This window comes from Pteronotus mesoamericanus, unplaced genomic scaffold (genome assembly GCF_021234165.1).
Source record: "Pteronotus mesoamericanus isolate MK-2021 breed Mesoamerican mustached bat unplaced genomic scaffold, CSHL_Meso_final contig_182, whole genome shotgun sequence".
Taxonomy (NCBI): domain Eukaryota; kingdom Metazoa; phylum Chordata; class Mammalia; order Chiroptera; family Mormoopidae; genus Pteronotus; species Pteronotus mesoamericanus.
The window spans coordinates 21,995,547-22,022,216 of NW_026555078.1; the positions used below are offsets into that span (position 1 = coordinate 21,995,547).

At 52.8% G+C, this 26,670-nt stretch overlaps 1 protein-coding gene across 5 annotated transcripts in view; it reads left to right on the forward strand.

Moving 5' to 3' along the window:
* The window catches only part of ACTN1 (actinin alpha 1), a 92,752-nt gene that overhangs the window by 29,665 nt on the left and 36,417 nt on the right, over positions 1-26,670 (forward strand). For all 5 annotated transcript variants that reach the window (XR_008528631.1, XM_054567382.1, XM_054567379.1 and 2 more), the window contains exons 2-3: positions 18,157-18,271; positions 22,683-22,802. Coding sequence is in view for 4 of the 5 variants with exons in the window: in XM_054567382.1 (XP_054423357.1) it covers positions 18,157-18,271; positions 22,683-22,802 (235 nt within the window). In the remaining variant the exon portion in view is untranslated. The remainder of the gene's footprint in view (positions 1-18,156; positions 18,272-22,682; positions 22,803-26,670) is intronic.

The window sequence follows — 26,670 nt, forward strand, 5'->3', positions numbered from 1 at the left end:
TTCCTCCAGCCCCTGACTCCCATCTTTCTATTTTTTTTTGTGAACTTGATTGCTTTGGGTACCTCATTAAAGTGGAATCATACACTGTTTGTCCTTTTGTGACTGGCTTCTTTCATTTAGCATAATGTTCAAGGTTCATCCACATTGCAGCATGTGTCAGAATTTCCTTCCTTTTTATGGCTGAATAGTATTGCATGTATAGACCACATTCTGTTTACCCATTCATCCGCTGATGGACATTTGGATTGTTTCCACTTTTTGGCTGTTGTGCATAATGCTGTTAGGAACATGCGTATACTCTGTTCGAGTCCTTGTTTTCAATTCTTTTCTGTACATACCCAGAAGCAGAATTGCTGTATTTTATATACAGTATTTAGTAACAGTGCTGCTCAGGAATGCTGAGTCCCCAGGGCCCAGGACACCACCCCTCCTCCCCGCTGCCCCGGCTGGGCTCCTGGCCGGCTTGGGCCTGTCACAGTGGCTGTCTGCAGAGGTGGGTGGGCGGCCGGCTGGGTTCCCGCGGGCAAGCCGGTCCAGCGCTGGCTGCAGCGCAGCCCTGGGGAAGGCTGCAGGCACTGAGCTGGTGAAGAGCTCTGGCATCTTTTGGTGGAGGAGGGTCTTTCGGGGCCAGGACCCCACCCTCTTCCTGCTGTAGACCCTGGGAAGGGGGCTGCGCTTTCCGAGCACCCTGGGGAGGAGCGGGGACACCACACGGCCCCACGGCCTCACTGCTCCAGTTCTTTCCCCCTCCCAGTTCTTTTTGCTGCAGGCTGTGTCTCGCCCAGAAGCTCTCCTGGAGGGTTAGTGTGTGACGGACTTTTGGCCAGTGAGTTACAGACACTAATGCAAAACTAGCTTCCTTTGAAGAATGTTCCTATTTCTTACTAACAGAGCAGGAACTCCTCTCTGGTTTCTGTGTCACCAACTCTGCTGTACCCAAAGGTGGCCACTGTCTCACGTCGGGCCCCCAGACACAGCCGCGCCCCAGAGCCCCATGCAGAGCCAACTGGTTTCTTCCCGCTCACTGGTGGGGGCCTCTGCCGTGACTGTTCCCCCAGCCCCCTGCAGGGGCCTGCGAAGTGTTCCCACTTGGGTGCTCACCCTGTGCCCCCCCCGGTGAGGTGTGGAGTTGCCTGTCAGCTCTGTCATGGCTCCTTGAGAGCTGGGCATGTCTTGTTTATTTATTTCAGAAAGAGAGGAAGGAGGGGGTGGAGAGAGACACACACACAGACAGACACATTGAAACATCGATTTGTTGTTCTACTTGTTTATGAACTCATTGGTTGTTTCTTGCGTGTGCCCTGACGGGGGATCGAACCCTCAACTTTGGCTATGGGGATGGTAGCGGCTGGTCTTGTACCCTGTGCTTAGCAGGTAGTAAGAGAAAGAGAGAGAAAGCAGTGGAAAGAATTTGGGATTTGAACGTGTTCAAGTATCAAATTATTATGTTATACACCTGAAAGTAGTACAGTTAGAGGTCAGTGACACCTCAGTGAAGAAAACACTGGAGACCTGGTGTGAGGGAACTGCTGCTTCTGGGGCCTGCCCACTTCCATTGGACTGACTTAATCCTCTGGGGCCTCAGGATTCTCGTCTTTCCCATGGAGATTGAAATGTACTTCGGAAGCTTGTTGTGACCAGGAAGTGTGATTAAAAAAAGAGTAATGTGCTTAGTAAATGAGTCACTAAATGTCAGCTCTGTCATTGTGCCCGCTAAGCGAAAGTCACTAGCGGCCAGGCCTGGGCGAGGACCCCGTGCAGGAAGGCCAGGTTGGGGGACCGCCATGGTGTTTTCCCTCTGCCTCACAGAGTCTGGTTCCAGGGAGAGCCGCGCACGCCCGCACCACCCCCCGCCCCCCGAGCCTCAGAGGCTGGGTGACAGGAGAGGAAGGGCTGGGTGATGCCATCAGGCTGGGTGGCGGCAGCTTCCTCTGCAGGAGGAAATTGCTTCCTCTCCAGGGAACGGGAGTTGCTGAACTCTGTCCCGGGGCCAGCTGCTGCTCGCTGAGCAGGGATATTATGTGTTGGGTCCGGGGTTCCTGGGACTTTATTCTAGACGCCGCGTGTTATCAGATCTCAGCACCCTTCCCTGCCAGGCCGTGTTGGAGCCACCCCTCGCTCCAGCACCAGGCATTTTGGCCCAGAACTCTCCCCTGCCCTAGGGTGCTATATGACTGTTTCTTAGGTGGGTCCTAGCTGCCCTTCTAGATTGCAGGATCCCTGTCTCCCTCAAATTTGGGGACAGAAAACGGTTTCCTCCACCTCCATACAATAGAGGGTCCCTTTCTCTTGCAGGATAGGATGATGGGGACTACTCATGCAGTCATGGGGCATGTCCAGGCTTGGGGAAGAGGATAGGAGGGTGGTCTGGCTTGGAGTGGCCATCTCCTTTCTGCCCCTCCCTAGGAGAGCCCCCTTGCAGAGGCTTCAAGGTGTTGAGCCTGGCTTTGGCATCCGCTGTTCTGGGGTGGGGGAAGCTCTGCCCTCTTACAAGCTGTGTCTTTGAACAGGCCCCTTTTCTGAGCCTCAGTTTCTTCATCTATAAAGAGAAGACAGTCTATCTTGCAGGGTCATTGCCAGGCCCACACAAGATGATGGATGGAAACCGCTTATGTTGGCACTCTGCACCCGGTGGCTTCCGGAAGCGGGGGCAGGTGTTGTCATTTTCTGTGTGTGCACAGAACCAAGGAACGCTCTTAGCACACCCTCCTCACCCTTCTCTGCTCAGGTCAGGCGATAAAGACTTCCTGTACATTTCTGGAGACCAGGGTTTCCCAAACTTGCCTGATTGTAGGAGTCACCGGGAGTACTTGTTCCTTGTTAAAATAGCTATTCTCAGGCCCCTCCCCAGACCTGAACTGGAATGGCTGTTGTTGGGGTGAGATCTGTATTTTCAGCCTGTTTTTAATAGGCCAGCTTGGGAAATGTTACTTCCCTGAGGTTGTTCTCGCAGCGGCTGTATCATTTGAACCTTGTAAGAGCCCATTGAGGCAGGTGTGGGGCAGGTGGGAGCCTTCAGAGGAGAGACTATGATGCTTTGAGGAGCGGACCCGAGGCCCTTAGCTCCCCTGTGGTAGAAATCAGAATTAGAACTCAGATCTTCCAGGGCTGTGTCTGTTGTGCCTCCAAACATTCTACTAGGGTATGGGAGAGGCGGGGGCTGCAGAGAGATGGGGCGACAGGAAGGAAGTGAGTGCCAAGGCTGCAGTGGTGGCAGAGGAGAAACAATGTGGTTACTCCTTTAGGGTGTTTCAAGGCCAAGGTTGTCCACTCCACCGCACAGTAGGATTATGTTTACCTGGGAGCTTCGTGTCCTAGGCCCCACTCCGGAAGGTGATCTGGCTGGGCCCACGGGAGGGTCAGCAGAGAGGAGCGAGGAAGGAGGTCCAGGCTGACCAAAGCCTTGGTTAGCATGGGCTCTGCAGCCTGAAGTCTGGCTCCTCCATCTAGTGTTTATGTGACCTGGAGCGTCTTTGTGAGCTTCTCCATGTCTCAGTGTTCTCATCTGCACAATGGGATGATAGGACCTACTGCACAGGGTGGCTGGGAGGATTGGTCTCTGAACTCCTTCTGCTTGACCTGCAAATCAGATTGTCAGGCTGAGGACTGTGGGCCTTCTTTGGTAACTGTGCTGAGCTGCTGTAGGTGCCTGGGCAGGAAGGGTGGAAAGCCATGTGTCAGTGGAGGGCACCTTCACCCATTCATTAATCTGGTCTGAAATCTGGGTGTGACCTCTGACCCCTCCCTCACTCCCTGAGTATCTCTTGTGTCTATTCACTTCTCTGTCCCCACCGCCGCCGCCGCCCTGGGCTAAGCCACCTTGGTCTCTTGCCTGGACCTTGGCATGCTCTCCTGACTGGTCTCCACTGCCATTCTTGTCCACCTCTGATGTGCTCTTCGCATTGCAATTAGGAATCTCTTTCAAGATGCAGGTGTAATTATGTGTAAACCAACGTTGGATTTCCTCACCTATCAACCCACAGCTGAAATCAAACAAAACCTCTTCGGTGGCTTCCACTGTGCTCCAGAGAAACCACCCTAACATCGTGCAGGAGCCCTGTGCCCTGTGGCCTGCCGACCTCCGGCCCCCGCTTCTCCTGCTACCAGCCCCAGCGGCCGCTTCCCGCAGTTTGAGCCGGCCTTACTCCTATGGCCCTGGGCCTCTGATGTGCTGCTTCCTGACCATCCCTGACCCCATACATGTGTATAGCGTGACTGCACATCTCAGTTTGTGCCTGTTGTCCTGATGCAATTATTAACAGCACCTCCTGTTATTTTCAAGTGTCCTGGTTTGGATGATCAATTATATGGCCCCCCTTCACGATGACACTCTTGTCAACTAATTAAAATTTCTCAGCTTGAAAAAATTCCCTGACTTCCTCAGGGTAGCGGCCACACACACACACTATACCGCCCCAGGCGTCCTGGGACATGGTTCCCTGCTTTAGTCTCATGCCTTCTGGGACTGCGCCTGTATGCATTTAAGCTCAGTTTGCAAATATACATTCATTTATGTGAATCTTTGATTACCATTTGTCACCCCTGTCAGACTAAAGACTCCTTGGTTTAGGGACTGTATCTTTATTTGCCCAACATTTGACCCCAGTCCCTGACACAGCCGTTGCTCAATAAGTATTTGATGAGTAAGTGAATGAATGAATAAGCATGGCTCCAGCTCCCTGGCAGGGGGGCCGGCAGCCTGGGCAAGTCGGGAACATCTGCAGTGGCTGCTGACAGGAAAGCTGCCGATACCAGGCCAGTCCAACCCCGAACGGGCCAGCAGCCCCCGCAGTCTGGCATGCGCACCTCCCAACTTGGCTGCCCCTTTCATTATTCATGGCCTTCCTCAATGGGCTTTGTGTTCAGAAAGCCAAAAGAGACAAGAATTCTAGCTCTCCTTCCACCTCAGGAGAAAGAGAACTTAGGAGATAAACCTGCCTGGCCATTCTGCATCCCTTGGGAGCCACAGGGTCCAGAACCTTCTTTCGTGGCTGGATGTGAGCGCTGGGGGCGGTTCTCAGCCCAGTGTCCTGCGCTGTCTTTAGCCACCTTCCCGGGTCCAGGCCAGGGACTTCTTCAGGACACCACACAGGTCCCCGTGTGGGACGGTAGGCAGAGCTGGCTGGTTGGGGTGGGTGGTGCCAGCTGTCTCCTTATTCCCTGGCCTGGGTGGAGGTTGAAGGCTTCCTGGGAAGAGCCTCAGCCCTCAGGATAGAGGGAAGGGCTCAGGTTTAGTGTCTAGCAGACTTCAGTTCGAATCTCAGTTCTGCCTCTCAGAACTGTGTGACTGGGAAGGTTGCTTCGGTTTTGACCTCTGGTTTCCTCTAACATGGTTGAGTGGATTTGCTGGGATGGCCCACACCTCACTGAGTGGTAATAGCCAGCATCTTCAGCAGCTCTAGTATCGTATTCTTGCTTCCTTCCCCTCCCCTCCGGCTCCCAGAGGCCCACTTTGCCTTCAGCGCCCCCCTTGCTGGCATACCACGGTACTTCTCTCTGGAACAAGGTTTGGGGGAGGCTGCGGTGCCCTCCCCACTGCACAGTTTCAGAGGTTAAGCCAATTGCTGTGGCCGGCGTGGGTCTCTGAGCTTCGAGGGGGCCTGTGTGCACCCACAGACGAAGCCATGTGGCCAGCCCCTTCCCCGCGGAGTTGGAAGGTCCTGGCCAGATCTGCTTGTAACTGCATTTCCTTCCACCGTTTCAGGAATGTAGAAGTTTCTAGACACATTCCTGTTCCTCAGCCTCCTGCTCCCTGCAGGTCCCCCTGTCCCTCGAGCTGGCTGAAGTGAGGGTCAGCCACCCAGCTGGCAGGACTCCATGCTGGGCTGCGGGTCCCCTGGACTGCTGACAGGTCTAGTGGACGGGCTGGGCCTGGGTGGGGCTTTCCATTGGCTCACAGGTCTTCTGTGGCTCCTTAATAAAGAGGTTTGGGGATTTCTGGGCTGCATTATAATGTGCTGATCTGTGCTTGTGTTTTGGGAGAAGAAACTCGATTTTCCTGGACCTCGGTGAAGAGACTTGACTTAATTAGGCCCCTCAGTTCTTGGCCCACTGTCTTCACAGGTCTTTTATTTCTTGAGCCCCTGCTCAAGAAATCGAGTCAAGTATTGTGCTGTTTAATTCTTACTACAGCCCCAGGAGGGGCGTAATTGATCATTCTCATACCGATGAGACCACCTTGAGGGCCACATCTCAGCTACACAGAGGAGTCAAGTTAGGTCTTGAGTCCACCAGACCACAGATCCCCATAATTTATGAATACCAGGCTGAGTCAAATCCTTGTCATCTGGGGAAGTTCTCTGTAGAAACTAGTGGCCCATAGCTCTCGGCACCTGTGCCAGAAAAACCAAATGACCTCACGTTTGGGTGCCTTTTCCTTCTTTGGGGAAGGAATGCGTGGCCCATTCCCATGAGCTGTGGCACTCAAGACCTTTGTGCTGTCAGAGGCTCCCGAAGTGGGGGAGGTGTTACAGGCAGGACCGTCTGGGGCACAGCAGCAGGGAGTTGGCTGCTGCGGATGTGAACTGTGCCTGGGAGGGGCCAACTGGGCTTTGATGGTTAAACACATGCCCTGGGGCTTGGCCCGCTGTTCAGAGTAACCGCTCGCTGGGGAGCCAGCAGTAAGGCCCCTGGCACCTAAAGCTTACAGTTCAGGCCTGATTCAAGGGCTGCATATGGCCCAAACTGAGCCCAGGCTCATCTGCCTTGTAGTCCTCACCTCAACTTGCCTGCATCCCACCGGTCAGGAACTGAGTAGCTCAGCTACCTCGGTACCTGTGGCAGGCGAGGGTCCAGGGCCTGTCTTTGATACTGGTTTCTTGCCAGTGGGCCAAATGGGTAAAAACACAACAACCCTGGATAACAGGCGTGGTGGGAACCTGGAATATTTTAGTTTTTTAAAAAATAACTTTAGCCCTGGCTGGCGTGGCTCAGTTGGTTGGAGTGTTGTCCCGTAACGGATAGGTCACCAGTTTGACCCCTGGTCAGGGCCCACGCCCAGACTGCGGGCTTGATCCGCACGAAGGGTGAGTGCAGGAGGCAGCCGGTCAGTCTCTCTCTCTCTTGCATCAATGTTTCTCTCTTTCTCTCCCCCTCCCCCTCTCTCTTGAATGAGAATAAAATAAATCTTTTAAAAAATTATATAACAATAGCTTTATTGAGATATAACTCACATACCATACACTTCATCCGTGTGAAGTAGACAACTGGATGGTTTTCAGCATATTCACATCTATGTGCAACTACCACTGCAGTCAATTTTAGGTTATTTTCATTACCTCAAACAAAACCCTGTACCCTTTAGCTGTCGCCCCCTTAAATCCCCTACCCTTAGCCCTAAGTGACACTATTCGACTTTCTGCCTTTGTAGATTTTTAAAAAGATTTTATTTATTTTTAGAGAGAGAGGAAGGCAAGGAGAAGGAAAGGGAGAGAAACATCAATGTGTGTGGTTGCCCTTTACGTGCCCCCTAATAGGGACCTGGCCGCAACCCAGGCGTGTGCCCTGACCAGGAATCGGACCGGCAACATTTCAGTTAGCAGGCCGGCACTCAGTCCACTGAGCCACACCAGCCAGAGCTCTGTCTCTGTAGATTTCATTTAAAACATCAAGTGAGCGCTTAATCTGTGTCTGGCACTGGGGTAAGCCCATTGAGTTAGTTCACACAACCCCCGCCCCCCCTTCACAGCAACCTCATGGAATAGATACTCATTTTTGTCTTTGTCTTCCTGATGTGGAAAACTGAGGCTCAGTGAGTCTGGGACCTCAGTGGCCATAGTTGACAGAGCTTGTGACGGCCGGACTGTTGCTGAAGGCTCTGGTCCCTGGGAGAGGCCAGGCTGTGGATTGTGGCAGATGGTGGGGGCAGCGGACACTCACTGGCCAGGGGCTAAGTGGACAACCCTTGTTTCTTCACTGGATCACATGCCACCTGACTTTTAAGACAGTTCTGAGTTCTGTCAGGAGGCTGCCGGTTTTGCCTGCTCTGGCAGGAAGATGCTAAGCTGCCCAGGTAGCCCCGGCCGTCCTAGGGCAGGGGCGGCCTGGGCCTCCCGGAAGGCTGGGAGCCCTCTTCCACCAGGTGTGATCATTAGGTCAAACTGCCTCCCAGGCTGAATCCCTGGGCCCCCCTGCTCTTTGGCCTTGGCCACCCTCCAGGTGTCTGGTGCTGTGTCTTCTGAAATGTGCTGCAGGTGAGTGTAAACCAGGAAATCCACAGGCCTGTGCTCCCTACCCAGCACCCAGGCTGGGAGGCGGGTCTCAGGGTTTCCTTATCAGCAGGAAAAAATAACGGCCCCTTCCTTTCCAACCTTTAGAGCTCTGCGAATGATTAACTTCGCTTCAGTAGAAAGGGAATGGGAAGTGAGGCCAGGGTGACAGCAGGCATTTTTATTGGGCCCCTGCTCTGCCTGGGCATCTTGCTGCCTGGTGTGCATCCACTGTGCCCTCATCTTGTTAACCACCCTGCCAAGTAGTGATATTAGGTATCCCCACTTGTCAGGTGAGGCAACTGAGGCCTAGATGGGTTCATTAAGGTCACACAGCCAGTGAGTGACAAAGGCTGGCTAGATTAGTGTATTTTAAGGGTCTGTTGTGGACACAGCACCAAGCCTTCTGAGTACATAAGGCCTCATGTGGCCCTCTTGGATGCTGTGCCATTGTAGGTGGTGGTGTCTCCATTTCCCAGATGGGCATCCTGAGGCTGCGGTGAAGAGTTCTGTCCAAAGAGACAGGTAACAAGAGGTAGAGTCTGGGACGGAAGCCCCAGCTCTGTCTGGTTCCAAAGTCCAGCTCCTTCGCTACCCGCCCCACCCCATCCCACTGGCCACCTGCCCTCTTAAGTTTCCCGGACCCCAGTGTTCACATGGCTTGGGGGACAATCTGTAAGAGAGATGATTTTTTTTTTTTTTTTGAGCAGAGGAAACTGCCTGGTGGTTCTCAACTTTTTCAGCAACCACTCCCAGGTGGGTAGAAAGTAAATAGATCTGGGTGGAGACGTCCTGAGGACTCTGCTTTTCATCTGCGAGTGCACCAGCTGACAGCTCGCTTTGAAAGGCTGGCAGTCAGCCCTCGATAAGTTAACCAGATACTCCTGTTTACGTTACCAGAACACCGGGCATCTGAGATCACTTCTGGCAGGTCTTTGCTTAGACAAACCACCCGGTGCCCACACCCCGGCCACACTGTGGGGGTCACGGGGACTGCGGGGTGGCCCGAGGGAGAAAGAACGCTCCCTGGCCACTCCACACTGACCTCCTCGCCAGCAGATGCTTCAGAGAACTCAGCCCTTTGCACACGTGCTGGCCCTGTCCCCTCAAGGGACCCCAGCCTGATGCTTACATGCCCAACCAACAGTGGCGGGGGCGGGGGCAGGCTCTGGTGGCAGCCAGGGCAGGGCGCCCGCCCAGAGGGCTCGGGGAGACCTGGTTTTTGACCTGAGCAGCCTAGACCAAGGTCCTGTTGCTTTCCTCCGGGAAAGGGAAGGCCATGCTATGAGAAGCCACCGTTTATTAATTCTTCTAAACGCATGGGATAATTTCCCCCCCCTTTTTATCTTTTTATTTTTTTCTTTTGGAAATGTGGTGTTTTTTTCCCCCCTGATAATACATGAGTCCTGACCCCCTCCCCCACCAAAAAAAAAATTCCAAATGGGAAGTCCCTTGTATCCCATTCCAGAGGTCTGGCCTAACAGAAAAATGTATACGCTTCCGGCCAGACTTTTTGTACATTTATGGAGTTGTTTTTTTTTAAAGTAATAACTGCATGGGGTATAAAATTCAAAAGAAACAAAAGGGTGTTTTCTGAAAAGCCAGTGTCCCTCCCTCCCTCTGTGGGGAGCCCCCAGCCCCGCTCCCTGGAGGCAGCCAGGGTTTTAGATCCTCGTACGTCCTTCCAGAGTTATGGTGGCATAAAGCTTTTAGGGACCACTCAGTAAACTAGTAACAGGTGTCTGGTTGTGAGGGGTAGAGCTGGCAGTCTTGGCACTGAAACACTGATCATGCTTTGAGTTCATTGAGATGAAACTGTCCCTGGGGGATTTATTGGCCTCTTTTGATGAGGAGAAGATCCCACCAATCAGGAAAGTTGCTGGATTCCAGCCTGCAAGGGACTCGTTTGGGGTTACATAGTTGGAAGGGGCTGAGATGACTTATCCGAGGTCACACGCATGCCTGGCTAAGCCAGGGCAGGGCCCAGGTCTCCTGACCCCTGTCCTCTGCACAATAACTCCCTGAAGTGAGCCGTGCCTGGTGTCCAGTGTCCAGAGCCCAGGGGAGCAGGAGGATGTGCCTAAGAGGGGTGCGGTCAGCATGTGAGCCCGGGGCCTGGTGGCCGGGTGAGGTGGCACTGCTGTCCCCCTGCTGCCCCAGTCTCATTTGGCTGCAGATGGGTTATCTTGTTTACTCTGCTGTAAATACAGTACAATAGAGAAAGCACCTTTGTCAGTGGAGGCTTCTCTGGTGAGGGCAGTGGAGAGTGCACAGCCTGGATTGTGCAGGGAGGCGAGTCAATATCGAAAAGGAGAACCCCCACAGGGACTGGGGTCAGGAGTAGACGGTCAACCAACCACATCGGCAGATGCCTGGGCAAGGAGAGCAGAAGAAGAGGCGTCGATGATCGCGTGACTGGAGCACAGGCTCTGTGTGCATTTGGATGGGCTTTGTTTTAGTCATTTTCTCATGTTTGTGTGCTCACTCACATATTTTTAAACCCGCAGTACATACAATTTTGTGTTCTGCTTTTTTGTTAATTACATATAAGCCTCTTCCCATAATAATAATATATAGTTTCAGAACCCATCATTTTGGCCGTGTAATGGTCCACTAAGTGGATGAGCCATATTTAATTGACTAATGCTTTATTAATATAATGGGGGCCTATTTCTGATTTTTGCCTCGCAGCAGTGCTGGCAAGGACGTTTTCATGCTCACAGATCTTCTTTATTTAGTGTATTTGCCCAGGATGGCGTCCCGGCTTCTGGCTGAGCGTTTGTGCCTGTTTTTAACTCCCTCGAGGAGTTGCTTTCTGCAGGAGTTTGTACCCCATCACCCCATCCATCCTATAATGGGAATTAGCAGAAACTTTATTTGCAAATGAAATAAATGGAAGTCAGTACTTTTCCTTTAATTTACAAAGCTGGCAGGGTGTGTGCACAAAGCATGTGTATCAGTCCTAGATCAAGCCCAAATGAGGGGAGCTCCCCCCACTACCGCCCCCCTGCCCCCCAGCCCCAGGAAGTCCCCGCGACTGTGCTACCAGTTTCCCAGATGGCTGATGTCAGCCGTGGTCTGTTAGGAGTGTTAACTGTGCCGGGCACAGCTGTCTGCGGAGTGTTTGTTTTCACACACCATACGTTCCTGTGTGCGTCATTTTTTTGTTAGGAGACTTAGAAAGATTTCAGCCCTGGCTGTTGTGGCTCAGTGGATTGAGTGCCGGCCTGTGAACCAAAAGGTCACCGGTTGGATTTCTGGTCAGGGCACAGACCTGGGTTGCGGGCCAGGTCGCTGGCTGGGGTTGTGCGAGAGGCAACCAATCGATATTTTTCTCACACATCAATGTTTCTCTCCCTCTCTTCCCCTTTTCCTAAAAATAAATAAATAAAATCTTTTAAAGAAGTAAAGATTTCATGTTTCCCACTGTAGAAACAGAGACTTCATGGGTCTTAATTCAGAGTTGGCCTGCCGACATCTCTTTGGAGGCTTGTGAGGTGCCTTATTTTAAAATTGTACCAGCATTTAAAAACTACGGAGGAGATTCATGTATAAGTCCAGATTTCTGGCTCCTTTTCATTGGCAATCTGGCAACCAAGAGCCCATGTTCCCACGTGGAGTGAAGGGGACTCCTGGCCCCTCCTGACCCCTCACCACCCTATCCTGATACTGAGGCTGTATTCTAGTTGTCATTTATCAGCCTGCTCACTTAGAACCACTTTCTCCGGAGAGATAAAGGAGAGCCTGAGAGGACCGCTGTTTCAAGAACAATGCATGAACATACATGCAATGCATAAACATACAATGCATGAGCACTAACCAGTCCTACTTTCTTTCTTACAGTTGCCCCTTTTGCTCTATTAGTAAACCTCTCTGTGCCTTAGTTTTCTTCTCTGTAAAATGGGGAGAATAATTGCATGTGTCTCACAGTGTTGTGAAGGTTACATGAGTCAAAGGGAGTAAAGCACTTAGAAGAGGGTCTGACACATAGTAAATGTGCAATAGATGTTGGCTGCTATACCTGTATTGTTATTACTCTCATTTATGGCTTATGTGTTTGTCTCCTCCAGACTAGGTTCTCAGCTGGGGATGGTCTGTAATTGTCACATCTTAAGTTCGGGGAATGTTAGAGCATCTAGTGGGTAGGGTCCAGGGATTCTGCTGAACATCCTGCGATGCGTAGAACAGCCCCACCTTGACCACCCCTAACAATCAGGTAACCAACCCAAAATATTAATGGTACTGAGGTTGAAACCCTGCTCAGATATTTAATTGTGTGATTTTGGTCTGAATGAACTTGTCAGACACATCTCTAAACCAACATTTCAAGGCAGCCTTGGGCTCTTGAATGATCAGAATTATAAGGGACCTTACTTAGCTCAGCCCCAGGTGCCTGAATCCTTTCCTGGAACCCTCACCAAGTACATGCCTTGGGCGGGTAACACACTATACCTCCAACTTTTGGTGTGTTCTTTATTACTTTGAACTTGACTTCCTGTCCTTCATCCCAATAATTGAAACTACCATTTATTGAGCCTTATTTGTGGACAGTTGTGCTTAGCACTTGCTGTGTGTTGTTGCATTGATCTTCACTATCCTCTGGGATAGTTTTAGTGTTATACCCACTTTACAGATGTGGAGACGGAGGGTTGGAGAAGTGGAGTCCCTTGCCCAAGGCTACTCGGGCAGAGCTGGGCCTGTCTCCGGGTCAGCTTTGCTCTAGAATCTGCATTCCTTACCATTAGTGTGTGTTGCCTGCCTTGTTTTGCCTGGGGATGTTTCCAACAAATTTATTTGCTTGTCCATTGGAGGGTTTTTTAAATATTTGAGGTGAGCTCCTGAGTCCTCCTTTCTGTCCTCCCGGTTAAAGAGCCCAATTCCCAGAGTTCCCCCAGGCATGTTTCCGATCAGCTCACCACCTCTGGACAACCACTTGCCTGCCCCTGGCCTCTGCTGTCCTCACCTCTCTCTGCCAGAGAGGCTGCCCATCCCACGCCAACTCTACTGATGTTCCATCAGCTCAGACTCTCTGTGCCAGTGCTAGCCTGAGTCACCCAGATTCCAAATGGTTATAGTATTGTCACTTTATAGTGTCCCGTTTTCGATGACACTCCATGAGATTCAGCCTGCCCGTTGGGCCAGTTACAGTCTTGGCCTGGGTTCTGCCGTTCCCTTCCAGCGCCCCACCCGTGCCTGCACCTGCCATCCACGTCACCCTGGGGGAGCGGAGAGCATGTGAGACTGGGAGTCCGGAGGCTGCGCTGTGAACATACCCAGCTGTGCGGCGCGGGGAAAGCCACTCACCCTCTCTGGTCCATGTGTCCTTTGGTTGCAAAGTGAAGGTTTGACTTTGGTGATTCCTAGAGTCTTTCCATCTCTAATATTCTTTGAGGCCATGTGTTGAACAGCATGAACTTGTGACAATGATAATTAATTATTGTGATCACTGTAATAATAGGTAATTATTGGGCTGGTCCTCTGTTCCAGGCCCTCTTTTCGGTGTCTCAAATGAATGATCTCATGGACTCCTCTAACCAAGCCCATGATATCACAATATTACCCCGTTTCTCAGGTGAGTGCTTTGAGGCAGAGCCATGCTGAGTCGCAGGTTCCCACCTGGCTAGAGGCAAATGGACGCGGGATTTGCGTTGTCATCTTCAGAGTGATTGAATCCTTCTAATGTCTTGGACGCTTGCTCTGTGGAGTGATCCTGAGGAAGTCCTGTGACTTCAGAAGCTCAGCCCCCAACTCATGCTAATGGATGATCCCAGCTGAGTGATTGTTCAGATATCCTTTTAGAATCGAAAGTTTAGATGGCAATGATGATGGTAATGACTATTTGTTACATACTTACTGTATTTTAAACAAATAATATTATTATTGATATAAATAAAAACATGTTAATATTATCCCTTTTCCAATTTTTTTGTGGTGAAATACACTATTATCTTATTTAACCTTCATGGCCGTCCTTCCTGGTAGATGTTGCTGCCCCCATTTTGCAGATGTGAAAACTGAGGTTCAACAAGGTCCCTCAGGGCCAAAGTTACATTCTTGTGCATCTGAGTTGGGGAGTAGGGAAAGCATGTTCTCAAGCCATTTGCCTTCTCAACGCACTTTAAAGGAAACATATGGACATTGTTAAAGATATGATGGAAAGATACGAGACAATTCTATGTGAAAGCAAGACTGCAAGACCCGTAGAGAAGGTAGACACAGATGCTTCACTCTGTCCATCAATCCCATGAACCTCGGCCAGGCTCAGGTGTCCTGCCCACTCCCACTTGCCCCTCTTGGAGGTTGGCCCGGCCTATTTGCAACTTGAACTACAGTGCTGGAGGATACACTCTTTACCTTTATGCCAGGTTAGGCATGGGTAGATGCTTCAAGATGAGCCGGGGTGCCCCCCCATCTCTGTCCAGGGCCCGCAGAGGCTGTGCAGTGGGGCTGGAGGCGGGTGAGGTGAGGGAACTAGCGGTCGCGCAGCCCCGTAAGCACCCCCAGCCTGGCGCCCAAGCCCTCTTCCTGAGACCCCTCTGCATCCCTGAGCCCATTCGTACAATAGTGGGTCCACTGAGGGCCCTGTCCCCTTAGTCAGGCTGTGAGCCAACCCTCTAATGATGGGGCTCTTAGAGCGATGGGAAGGTCACATAGAGCAGGTCCTGGTTGGCACTAAGGCACTAAAATGTCCCCTTGCCCTTTATTTGACTGAGGCTGACCGCAGCCCTGCTGGGGTAGCGCTGCCCCCATGCTTGGGTGTCCAGTCCAACTAGAGGCCATGGGGACCTGGGTTCTAGCCACTGGCATCACTTGTGACAGACTGTTGGCTTTTCCTCCTTGCTGGACCCCTGGGACACAGCTAAGGGGCAAGCGCCCTTCTCTGTCACAGGGTGGGAGTTCGAGTTTCCAGAACAAGGCCTGCCCTACGCCTGCAGAGAAGCTGCGCGGTGTGCGTGGAAGGCTGCATCGCGGGCGCCCTAGGCTTTCTGCGCCCCTCGCCACAATTTTCGCCCTCTCCCATAATATATCAGCGCCAGTTAAAAAAAAAAGATTTCCTCAGACACACCAGGCATCACCTTGAATACACTGTGCAGTGATTGCAGGGTGGGATCCAGGACAGAGTTTGGTGGCTAGAGGCAGGGAGGATGGTAGGGGCTGGGAGGACAGAGGGGCGAGTCCTCCGAGGCCCATCCATAGGAAGGCTTGTCCTTACCATTTACTGAGTACTAAGTGGCAGGCCCTTCATAAATACTTCTAGTCAATCCTCCTGGCTTTTACCAAGTGCTATCACTAGTCTCATTTACTGTTTAGGGAACTGAAGCTTAGGGAGGTTAATCTGAAGGTCACACAGCTGGTAAATGGTGGGTTTGAGCATTGAACACATCTGGTGCCCACTGAAAGTGCATGTTCTTAGTCATTGAGCACCTCCATCATTTCCTCCACAGGCCTGAGCTTCAGGATGGGTGCTGCTTACTGGGGGAACTCTCTTACTGGGAGGTGCTCAGAGACCCCTTCAAGGCCATCACCTGCGGGAGCTGGGGTTGGGGCCTTGGAGGTTTCGGCCAAGAGCGGTCCGGGAGACCTCAGAGCCGGGCTTTGTGTGGGAGATCTGAGCAAACACAGGTGTGGCCTGGCTTCCCCAGGAAGTGAGGCAGGCTGCTTTCAACAGTACTTTTCCTCTTGTGAAAGTGTCTTTTTTTACGAAAGCGGCCTCTTCTTCCTCGCACCCAACGCCCCCCTCCGTGACAGGGTGACAAACGGTGAGGTCCCTCAGCCCCGAGCCACGGCCAGACTGGACCCGAGATCAGCCCTTTGAGTTGCTGGGCAGTCTCGTTCCCCTGAGTCCCCAGGCAGAGGCTGAGCAGGGGCTGGAAGGGAGATGAGGACAAGGTGCCGTGGCAGCACAGGCGGTCGTCAGTGACAAAGCACCGACCCCTAGCCCCACCCCCATGAACGGGCAGCGTGGCGATACCTGGCAGAAGTGCGTGTATGGACAAGTGACAGCTGGGAGAGGATATGGAACTACAAAATAAATTGTTTATTTTAAAGACTTAGAAACTCATATATTTTTTTTACAACGAAATGGAAATAAAAGCCAGTGCTGCCTGTCATCTCCTGCCAGCTTTGAGATGCCCACGCCACAGGGAGGGCACGTGGTAGATTCACTGTCTTGCCCTCCTGCATCCCCTTTCCTCTGAGCTGCCTTCTGCTCCGGGAGGGCCCTTGAGAGCGCTGTCTGGCCCTCACCCTCTGCTAATACCATTCAGCATCACCCACAGGTGCCACTGGATCTTCCGGCCCCTCTTTCTTTTGAATGGGTTCACTTGTTCCTTCATCCAGTTGCCTGGTTTTTACATCCACTAGAATGTTCACAGCCCAGGGCAGGGGTTTTGCCGTTTGGTTCACTGCTGTGTCCCTGACTCTGGGCCCTGGGACTCGAGGGCGAGCACTGGGTCTATCCCAGTCTGGAGGTGTGGAGCCGACAAGTGGACAAGCAAGGACCATGCAGTAGGACATGGGTAATGATGGAGTAGGTGCAGGATGCTGCGGGCTCTGCCCCCAACTCAGACGTGGTGGGCGGCTATCAGGAAGGCTCCCTGGAGGAGGTGGTATATCACTTAGCCTAATCTTGAAAGATGAGTGTCAGTTAGCCAAGCATGACATAGAGGACAATCCAGGCTGATGAGTCAGTATATGTCCCCTACCTACCTCTAGTTTGTGTGCCATTCTCTCCAAAGGCTGCCCCCTCCTCCCCAGCTGTATGGAGCCACGTCGCCCCTTCTTGCTCACAGACTTTCCGGCTCTTGCTTGCAAACCTATGCAGCTGTTACTGTTTCCCAATAATGACTGGTGTGGTGTTATTTCCTTCTCCTGCCCATTCATTGCCACTTCACTTTGGTGTTCCCTGGGGCAAGAGGAAGTAGTAAGTGGTAGTGAAGGTCATGAGTCTGGTTACCTTTCTGGGGAGGAAGGGCATTTCTAGTGCGGCTGCTGCTGCTATGAGGAATAATGTGCTGCTCACCCTTGCACCTTCGAGGGTAGGTGGGAGCAGAGCTGACTGGTGGTGCTGTGGGGGGCTGAACATTGGCTCCTGAGCCCCGATGTAGTTGTGCGTGCCATTTGGTGCAGAGAAGTCTGGAGCTGTTGAAGAATGGGTTGGATGTGAAGCAGGAGAGTGCTTATCTCTCTTTCCCATGGAACGTGACAGCTGGGGAGAGACACTTGCCCAAGTTGTAGATGGGACATGCAAAATCAAAGTGCACACTTTTGTTTGTTGTGGTCTTTTTCCTTGTTAAGCCACCAGGGGGTGCTGTTGGCACAGGACAGCTTGATTAGTGGCATGCCTGATCATCTACTTCATATAGAAGCAGCATTGCAATGTTGCTGCCTTCTTCCCACAGACTAGAACATTCCAACATCGATAGTCTTTCATTTAGCCTCCTCATAGTTCCCTTCTGGAATTCTTCATACTCTTGCAGCTTAAGGTGCCTCCATCCCCCGCCCTAAAGACACAGGCAAACACTTTCTCTCTTTTTTATCCTGACACCATGACTCTGAACTATGTCCCTAACAAAAACGATTAACCCTTTCCCTTAGCTAGCTGCCAGGTGGATGAGGATTTGATAAACCGATTTACCCTATGGTGTTAATACGGCTTGATAAGTTATCTCTGGGGTACTTCTTAAAACTGTGAGGATGGAAACTAAGCCTTATAACCCTAAGAAGTAAATTGCTGGTACTTCTAAATGTGGGTGGGGATGTTTTGGAAGAAGGACCAGAGAGGAGGCGTTGAAAAAGGGTACTGCTTCCTCCGTCCCACTGGTTCCCATCCGTGCCTTATACGGGACAGTCCGGGAGATGGTCAGAGGCACTGAGGCCCCTGTGATGGCCTCAGAGACCACGTGACTTATGGAGAGCCTGACCATTCTCTCTTCCTCCCTTTGCCTAGACGTTCACGGCATGGTGCAACTCCCACCTCCGCAAGGCCGGGACACAGATCGAGAACATCGAAGAGGACTTCCGAGACGGCCTGAAGCTCATGCTGCTGCTGGAGGTCATCTCAGGTGAGATGGACCACTGGCCCTGAGAGCCAGGTGCACAGGGCCCCCTGGCCAGGGGTCTGCCCCTTTGGGAACGCTTCCCTGTCACCTCTGCCGCTGCTCTGCCTTTGGTAACGGCTAGCTTGGGTGACTTTTCTTTCTTTTCTTCTAAATTTATTTTTAGGGAGGGGGCAGCGGGGGAGAAAGAGAAGGTGAGAAACATCAATGTGTGGTTGCGTCTGCCATGCCCCCATCTGGGGACGTGGTTTGCAGGCCAGCACTCAAGCCACTGAGCCACACTAACCAGGGCATAGCTTGGGTGTCTGGAAAGAAGTTGGGGGTGACATGTGAATTCAGGCTGAGGAGACGAGGCAGGCTCTGGTCCTGGCTCTGCTGCAGATCATCTGTGTGTCCTTGAACAAGTCCCTGCCTTTTGCCTCAATATCCTCATTTGCAAAAACAGGGGGCTTGTGAGATGATCTCTGAAGTCCCTTTTCCAAAATGCTAGAGCTCTGTGGCCAAGAATGCAGCCATGGCTGACCACCCTAAACCTTGGCTCCACTGTATCCTCTCTGCCTGTAGCCACAAACGATCCCAGATCCCAGTCCCTTACCTGCCTCCCCCGCCGCCCCGCCCTACCCCACGTCTGATTTGCATGTTTATATAACTGGAAGGGCAGCGTCCCTGGAATGCAACCTCTGCTTTCCTAGGAATACCTTTCCTCCAGTACCTGTTAAAGGTTGGTGGTCCTCAGCATTCTAGCCTTGCTTTATGCTGGGCAGTCCTAGCTGCTCTCTTCACTTTCCCTTCCACATGATGCCAGTGCGTCCCAGGCCTAGTCTCAGCCTAGCCTTCTCTCTCAAGCCCCTTGTTAATTGCTGAACTGCATGGGGCATCTCCACCCAGATGTCCCTGGGCCCGCTCAGTGTATCAGACTGTGCGTACCACTCCTGGCTGCCGCAGACCTTTTTCCTCCTACGGTCTTCATCTTGTTCTCCTAAACCTATTCTAGGAACCCTAGACAGCTCTACCTCTGCTCCACTTTGCAACTTGCCATTCAACTTCCCTACATTCTAGCTCCTTCCTCGTTCTTGTTTTACGTTGGACGCTGTGGTGTCTGTGGGCCTGTGTCAGCTCCCAGACATTGATGCCACAGAGGCCTTCGGCCGCCTCCCACCACAGACAGTCATCTGCACAGATGCAGCCAGAGGGTCCGCGCAGCAGCCCAAATATGGTCAGGCCGTTCCCTGCTGGAACCCTTCGGCGCCTCCCTGGGGCTTTGAGCCTGCAGCCCACATTCCTGAGCAGAGCTTGCAGGATCTTTCGTGAGCTGGCACCTGCTTTGTTTTCAACTAACTCTTCCCAAAAAGGCCTCAGACCTCAGGTCCCCGGCCACACTGGAGACATTCAGTCCTCCCAGATGACATGCTCCCTGCCTCCCAGCGCTCTGTGCTTTTGTACAAGCTCTAGCTGCCTCTTTTTTTTACCCCTAATACTTTTGTCTGTTTATTTCCCTTGCAGGTGAGATCTTTGTATGGGGGGGGGGGGTAATAAAATATACATAGCATAAAATTTACCATTTTGACCATTTTTAAGTGTACAGTTTAGTGGCATTCAGTCCCTTCACGTTGCTGGGCAACGTCGCCACCGTCCAGCTCCAGAACTGAAACTCCGCACTCATGAAATGCCCGGTCCCCTTCCTCCCTCCCCCAGCTCCTGACCACCACTGTTCTCCTTTCTGTCTCTGAGTGTGATTGCTCTAACCACCTCCTGTTCGTGGGATCATGCAGCCTTTATCCTTTTGTGACTGGCTTATTTCCTTTAGCAGAATGTCCTTCAGTTTATCCATGTTGTAGCATGTGTCCGAATTTCCTTCCTTTTTTGTAGGCTGAGTGATAGTCCATCACTCACAAGTGGAATTGCTGGGTGTTATGGTAATTCCATGTTTAAGGTTTGTTTTTTTTTTAATCCTCACTGAAGGACATTTTTTTCATTGCTTTTAGGGTGAGTGAGAGAGAGAAAAATGTTGATTGGTTGCCTCTCATATGTGCTCTGACCAGGGATCAAACCTGCAACCCGGGTACGTGCCCTGACTGGGAATCAAACCCATGACCTTGCAGTCTATGGGACGATGCTCCAACCAGCTGAGCCACCCTGGCCAGGGCTCCGTGTTTAAGTTTTTAGGAACTGCGGTACTGTTTTTCCCAATGACCTTTTAGAGTATCCTTCCCTACTGCCCACCCCCTCAACATTTATTACTTTAAATATTTTCTTAGTTTAAACAAACCAACCAACCTGGTATTTTTCTTTTTATTCATTCTCTAAAACTCAGCTCAGAGATTTCTCCAGGAATTCTCCCCTGACCACCCTCCCCCGGCCCCCGGCCGAGTGACCGCCCTCCTCCGGGCTCCAGTAGCGCCCCATTGAGTCCTTTATCATGTCACTTGCCATGTGGTTCAGTCATTTTGGCTCACTCGGTTCCCACCCTACCCTCCACCCTCCATGCTCCTTGCTGAGCTCCTTGTGGCATGGACATCCTTAACTCTGTCTGAAGTGCTTAGAATTGTACTTGGCATGTAGGTGACACTCAACACATGTCAGAGGGACCAAATGCCCCAAAGTGGACTTTTCTCCAAACGATCAGTGCGTTCTCAGGGAACGGCTGGCTGTGCCCAAGGAGCACCTGCGCACTGCTGTGAAGGGCGCTCGTCTCTTTCCAGAGACATGGGGAGACCCAGTCGCCGAGACCTTGACTTTTCCTCCTTGAGCATCCCCGCAGCTGGGTAGGGTGGCCCGAGAAGGGAGGGGGCGCTGCCTGCAGAAGTCCCCGAAGTGTGGGCCCTGGACCACCCACACCGGGATTCGAAGTCCCACCCCAGACCTCCTAAATCAGACGCAGGAGGCAGGGGGCGGGGCTGGACATCTGCAGTTCGCCTGCTCTCCAGGTGGTTTTGTGCTGACTAAAGTGTGAAAACCGCTGGCCTTGCCGCCTCTCCTGTCCCTTGTGGAGCATGCCTGTTCCAGCTGGTACGCGCAGCGGGTGGGCTGGCTGCGGAGCTCAGGCCCGAGGGCCTGAGGGCTGGGGCAGCCACCTGTGGGGCGGGGGGCACGTGGCACTCTCTGTGCAGCCAGTGGGAGGGAGCCCCTGTGGTTTCTCATCATGTGCTCAGGATGGCGGGCGCCTTGCTGGAGAGGTAGGGCAGTGGCCACAGCCTTGGGAGAGCCACAGGTGGAAAGTCTTGGCTTCCTAGTAACCCAGGGTGTCTCCCTGGCAGCCGGCAGGCCCGGTGACATCTGGGGCAGGAAGCCTGCTCCCGTCCAGAAGCTGGGAGGCCCCCTGGAGACAAGCTGCTCTGACAGGGTGGGCCCGGCCCCTTGAGCTTCTCAGCCAGGCTACTGACAAGCCTGGGCGAGGGGGCTGGTCTGGCCTGGAGACCCTGGCAGGTATGAGGGTCCCGAGTTTCAGGGTTTAGGATGCTGGTTCTGAGCCTTCTGGGCTTTCTGACCCTTAGAGACTCTGAAAGCTGTGTGTCCCTGCCCCAGGTTTGGGCACATGTGCTGCACATAAAAATTTTCCAAATAGTTTCAGGAGGTTTCTGGATGCCTCTGTTCTGGGATAAAAACACTCTTAATGGGGTGTTTGGAGAACCAGGCCCTCTCCCCGTTTCCATGCAGCTTCTGGCCTTGAAACCTGAGCGGCAGAAGCTCCCATGTGGCAGGTGGAGTTGGGGGTGGGGAGGAGCAGCGGCTGAGGGAGAGCGGGGGTTGACTTGGGGCCAAGCCGAGGGCGCCCATGGGAGGCAGTAACGGGACAAGGGTCCTGGTTCTCAAATGAGCGAGGGGTCCTGTGCACGGCTCTATTTAACCCCCTGGGGAACTTTTACAAAATACTCTGGAGAGGCCCACACCCTCTCTCAAGCCCAAACAGTTGAGACTAGGCGGAGTTCAGGGCCTTCGCACGTGCTGTTCCTTCTGCCGTGATCACCGTTCCCTGCCATCTAGACCTGGCTGTTCTCCCTCTCAGAGGCTCTCCCCTGCCTCTGCAGCTTTTCTTCAGGCAACTATGTTAGACCTTTCTCTGTCTTGCTATTTGTATGTCTTTATTTGTGTGTTCTTTTATTGAAGGTCTGCCTCTCCTCCTGGGCCGTAAGTGCACGACTCCTGGCACCCAGCCAAATCCCTGACACACGTTAGAGGCTTCAGACAGAATTGTTGGGTGACTGCAAGCAGTTGGGTCTAGGATGTGGAAGAGGGAAGAGCCGTGGTAGGCGCTCCCCGACGTAGCTGGCCAGGGTGGCATCCGGCCGCACCCAAGGAGCAGGAGCGTGCATCCGCCTGTGATGTGCCTTGGCTGAGGGTGTCGTGGGAGCAGCCCCGGCTCAGGGATGATAGCACCTCACCTCACGTCTCCTCTCCCCTCTCGGTCTGTGTGCAGGTGAACGTCTGGCCAAGCCGGAGAGAGGCAAGATGAGGGTGCACAAGATCTCCAATGTCAACAAGGCCCTGGACTTCATAGCCAGCAAGGGGGTCAAGCTGGTGTCCATTGGAGCTGAAGGTGAGGAAGGCCTGCCCGCTGCCTGCTGCCTCGGGGCCTGAGTTTCTGCTTTCCTAGTCCCCTGGGTCTTTTCTACCCTGACTCCTGGGCCCTCACATCCCTGGGGGCATTTGGAAGTGGGGTTCCCAGCACCTCCATCTGGTCCGCCCCGTGGATTCTTCATGTAACAGCAGTACCTTCCATCCAACCCCAGCCTCCTCCACCCATCAGCCCCGCCCCTGGAAAACCAGGGCCCACTCCCTGCTCCACACTGCGACACCCCTCAGCCAGTCCCAATGCTGCAAACCCTGCATGTGTGCAACGCTGCCTCCCTGATCCGCAGGCCTGGCTGCGCTTTGCTGCCCAAAGTGGAGAATTCTGTGGTCGGGGGAGAGGGCGCAGACACTGGGGGATGGAGGCGAAGGCTGCCCTGAGGCCCCACAGAGGCCTGTGAAGGCCGATGGCCACAAGCCTTTAGGAGCATTCTTAGTAGTGTTAAGCGCATCTTGGCTCTGCTTCCTTCACTTAAAACATTTTTTTAAAGCTCAGCTTAAACCATTATTATTAGCACGTCCTTCACGGTTAAAAGGCAGTAGCACTGCTTCTGTGTACACTGTGGTGGCTCTGAAGGCCTGCGGGGCGGATCGGGGCAATCAGAAGAGACTGCCATAACCAGGCCCCGTCAGGACTGTGTCCCGTGGTCTCAGCAAGCATGTGCTGGGCGCCTGCTGTGTGCACCAGAGGTCGCAAGGTGAGGAAGCTATAGTCTCCATTCGTTCGTTTGTTCGTTCATTCATTCTTGATGGAACCATGACTGTGGTTAGCAAGTTCTCCCCTGTGTGTGGCAGGCGCTGCGCACCAGTGGTCTCATGTAATCCTCACAGCATCCCTAGGAGGTGGCTCTCATTACTATTTCCATTTCACAAAAAGAAAACAGATGCTGGACTAGATGAAGTAACTTGCTCAAGGTCACATCCTAAGTGGCAAAGCCAGAACTCAAATCCGTCTGCGTGACACCAGAGCAGTGCCCCTGCAGAGTGGCCTTCCTTGAGGAGGATGGGGCCCTGCCTCAGTGAGTCTGTAGGAGCAGGTCTCTTCTCTGGTGGATGACTGTAAGGTGCCCCTCTTCTTTTTTTTCCTAGACGTTGAGGGATTTTATGTTGCTACATCCAATGGAGAGAGCCTTTAGCACCCGCATCTGCAAACTGCAGTCCTCCGGGTCAAAGCTGGCTGCCACGGGTTTTTGTAAATACTGGCACTCAGCCATGTCGTTTGTTTACATATTGTCCTCGCTGCTTTCCTGCTAAGGGGGCAGAGTTGAATAGCTGCAACAGGGACTGTACGGTCTATTAAGCCAAAAATATTTCCTATCAGGCCCTTTGCAGAAAAAGTTTGCTGACTCCTGCCTTATTGGGGGTGTGGGTTCCTTGAGGGCAGCACAGGCTTGGCGTGCTGTCAGCTGGGAGGCGGAGACCACGTCTTCTACCCGCTTGTGGCCCCAGCTCCTAGCAGCGTGGGCCACGTAGTAGGTGCTCAGTAAATGTTTGGAGGACTTGCACGTAGCAGGGTAATTTGCCTGGTGAGTAGGAAGATGGGCTCTGCCTCCTGATGAGAAGAAAAGAATACGTGGTGCTAATAGGGAAGAATAAAGACTTGGCAGGAAAAGTTTCAACTAGGCAGGGAGGGGAAGCCAAAGGAATTGCTGCTCAGGTCTGGTGGGAGCTCAGATGCCCCGTGGGCAGGGAAGCAAAGGATGTGTGAGGTGGGGATGGGTGGGAGCTGCTGAGAGCTGGGGACAGCACATCCTGTAGGCGGGGCAGCTGCCACCTAGACGTAACCCATTGCTGCTGTGTGGGAATACAGGTCCAGCGCTGCTGCATCTTCCATTTTTTCTTTGGAAAATTATTTTAAAGATTTTATTTATTTACTTTTAGAGAGAAGGGGAGGGAGAAAGAGAGGGAGAGCGACCCAGGCTTGTGCCCTGACCAGGAATTGAGCTGGCGACCTTTCTGTTTGCGGGATGACACCCAACCCACGGAGCTACCCCAGTCAGGGCCTCCCCCCGCCCCCAAAAGAAGCCAGAAATCCAGTTTTTAGAAAGGAAGATTAAACTAAGAAAAATAATATTTTTAAGACGTTGAGCACCAAAGGGTGCACGGAGAGAGTAGCATTTGCTGAGTTGCAGATGTGTGCCTGGCAAGACAGGATGCTTCATTCACATGGTTTTTCCCTTCTCCTGTGAGCAGACCTGTAGAGTGAGTACTACCAGCCACATTCTCAATCAAGGAAACTGAGACTCAGAAAAGTTGCTGGAGTGGAAGCGCGTGGTGCGGTCACACAGAGGCTCTGGGCCAGACTACCAGCACCCCAGACACTGCTGCCTCCTCCACAGGGGTGCGGGAAAGGACTTCTGTGTGCCGTCTTCCTCAGCAGCTGTGACGTGGCGGGTCAGGCTGGCTGTGCTAGCCTCTGCAGGGGGGTGAGGACCAACAACACAAACTCTAACCACCACCTCTGATCTTTGGGAAGCCCCTGAGCCTTGGTGGCTGAGGTTTTCCAGTTCCTTTCACAAAAGCCTCGGTTCTCCAAAGATTTCAAAGCCTCCTTTAAAGTGAGGGAGCCCTCACCGCCTCACTACGCTGGGGAGCCAGTGCTTTCAGCTGAGGCTTCCTGCTTTGAAACCCTCTCTCGTTTCAAGCTGAGCACGAGGATCCTGCCAGGATGGCCGCACTGCTGAGCCAGGGAGCGAGATCAGCTCCAAATGGGTTTTGTGTGTTTTAATGAAATGGACTTCACTGCTGTCGACTGTAAAATATAAGGCAGTGGAGCAGATCCCTGTAGCGAGCTCTCCTGGGGGATGGAGTGGAGCAGCCATTGCTGGTTGTCCTCACTGAGGAGCATCTTATGCTGTGGGGACCAGGCCTGGCAGGGGCAAGAGACCCCAGACCTTCGAAGGATTGTCACTTGGTGCAAGAACTAGATCCTGGTCGACCCTGAAGTGCAGGACCAGGCCCGGAAGGGAGACTAATGGGCAAGGATTGGGGGGTCAGGCAGAACCTTTGGGAAGGGACTGGGCGCTCTGGGAAGGCCATACGTTCCCTGTCCCCGAAGATGTGCAGATGGAGGCTGGAGGCAGCTTCAGCAGGGGGTTAATGTAGACTCCTCAGATTTCTTGTGCAATCCTCAATTCTAAAATTTCTAGAGCCATGGGATCGGGGCTTGACCTGTGTGAGTGGTTGAGATTTAACCAGGGGAGAGGACCCAAGCAGGATTTTTATTTATTTATGTTTTCTGGCTCTTCAGGCAGGGAAAGTGTGATGGCTGTGGGTGCCAAGCGCTTGGCAGTGGTGGAGGTGATTTCGCGTCTGTCCTTAGGATGGCAGGGTGGTGGGTGCCGTAGGCATAGCATTGGTCTCAGAGGTGGTGACTCCGGGGGTCTAGTTTCTGTCCTGTGGGACCCCCTCAGTATTGTTCATTCTGCCGCCTGAATACTGCACAGATGACCGGACCCCAGGGGGCTGAGTGTGGGGAAGGTAGAGGCAGGTTTCAGTAAACCCAGGATGTGAGCGGCTTCACAGTGCCTGTAGACCAAAAATGGCAGAAACACGCCTCCACGTCTTCCCACGCCCGTGGCAGATGTCATTGCTCTGTCATCGTGGTTTTTCCTATAGGGCCCAATGGTGGCCTTGGGACCCTCCTCTTGGACCCAGCATTCCTGGCAGCCTCCTGACATAAAGCTTCCTGTGAGGTGGGGCGTCCCCGCCCCAAACACAGGGCTGCCTGGGTCACACGCCGAGGGTGGATGGGAGTCAGGTGGGCGCTGTGGCTGGGGGCGCGCAGGGTGTTCACTGAACACACCCATCTCTTTGCCTGTACTTGGCTCCTCCAT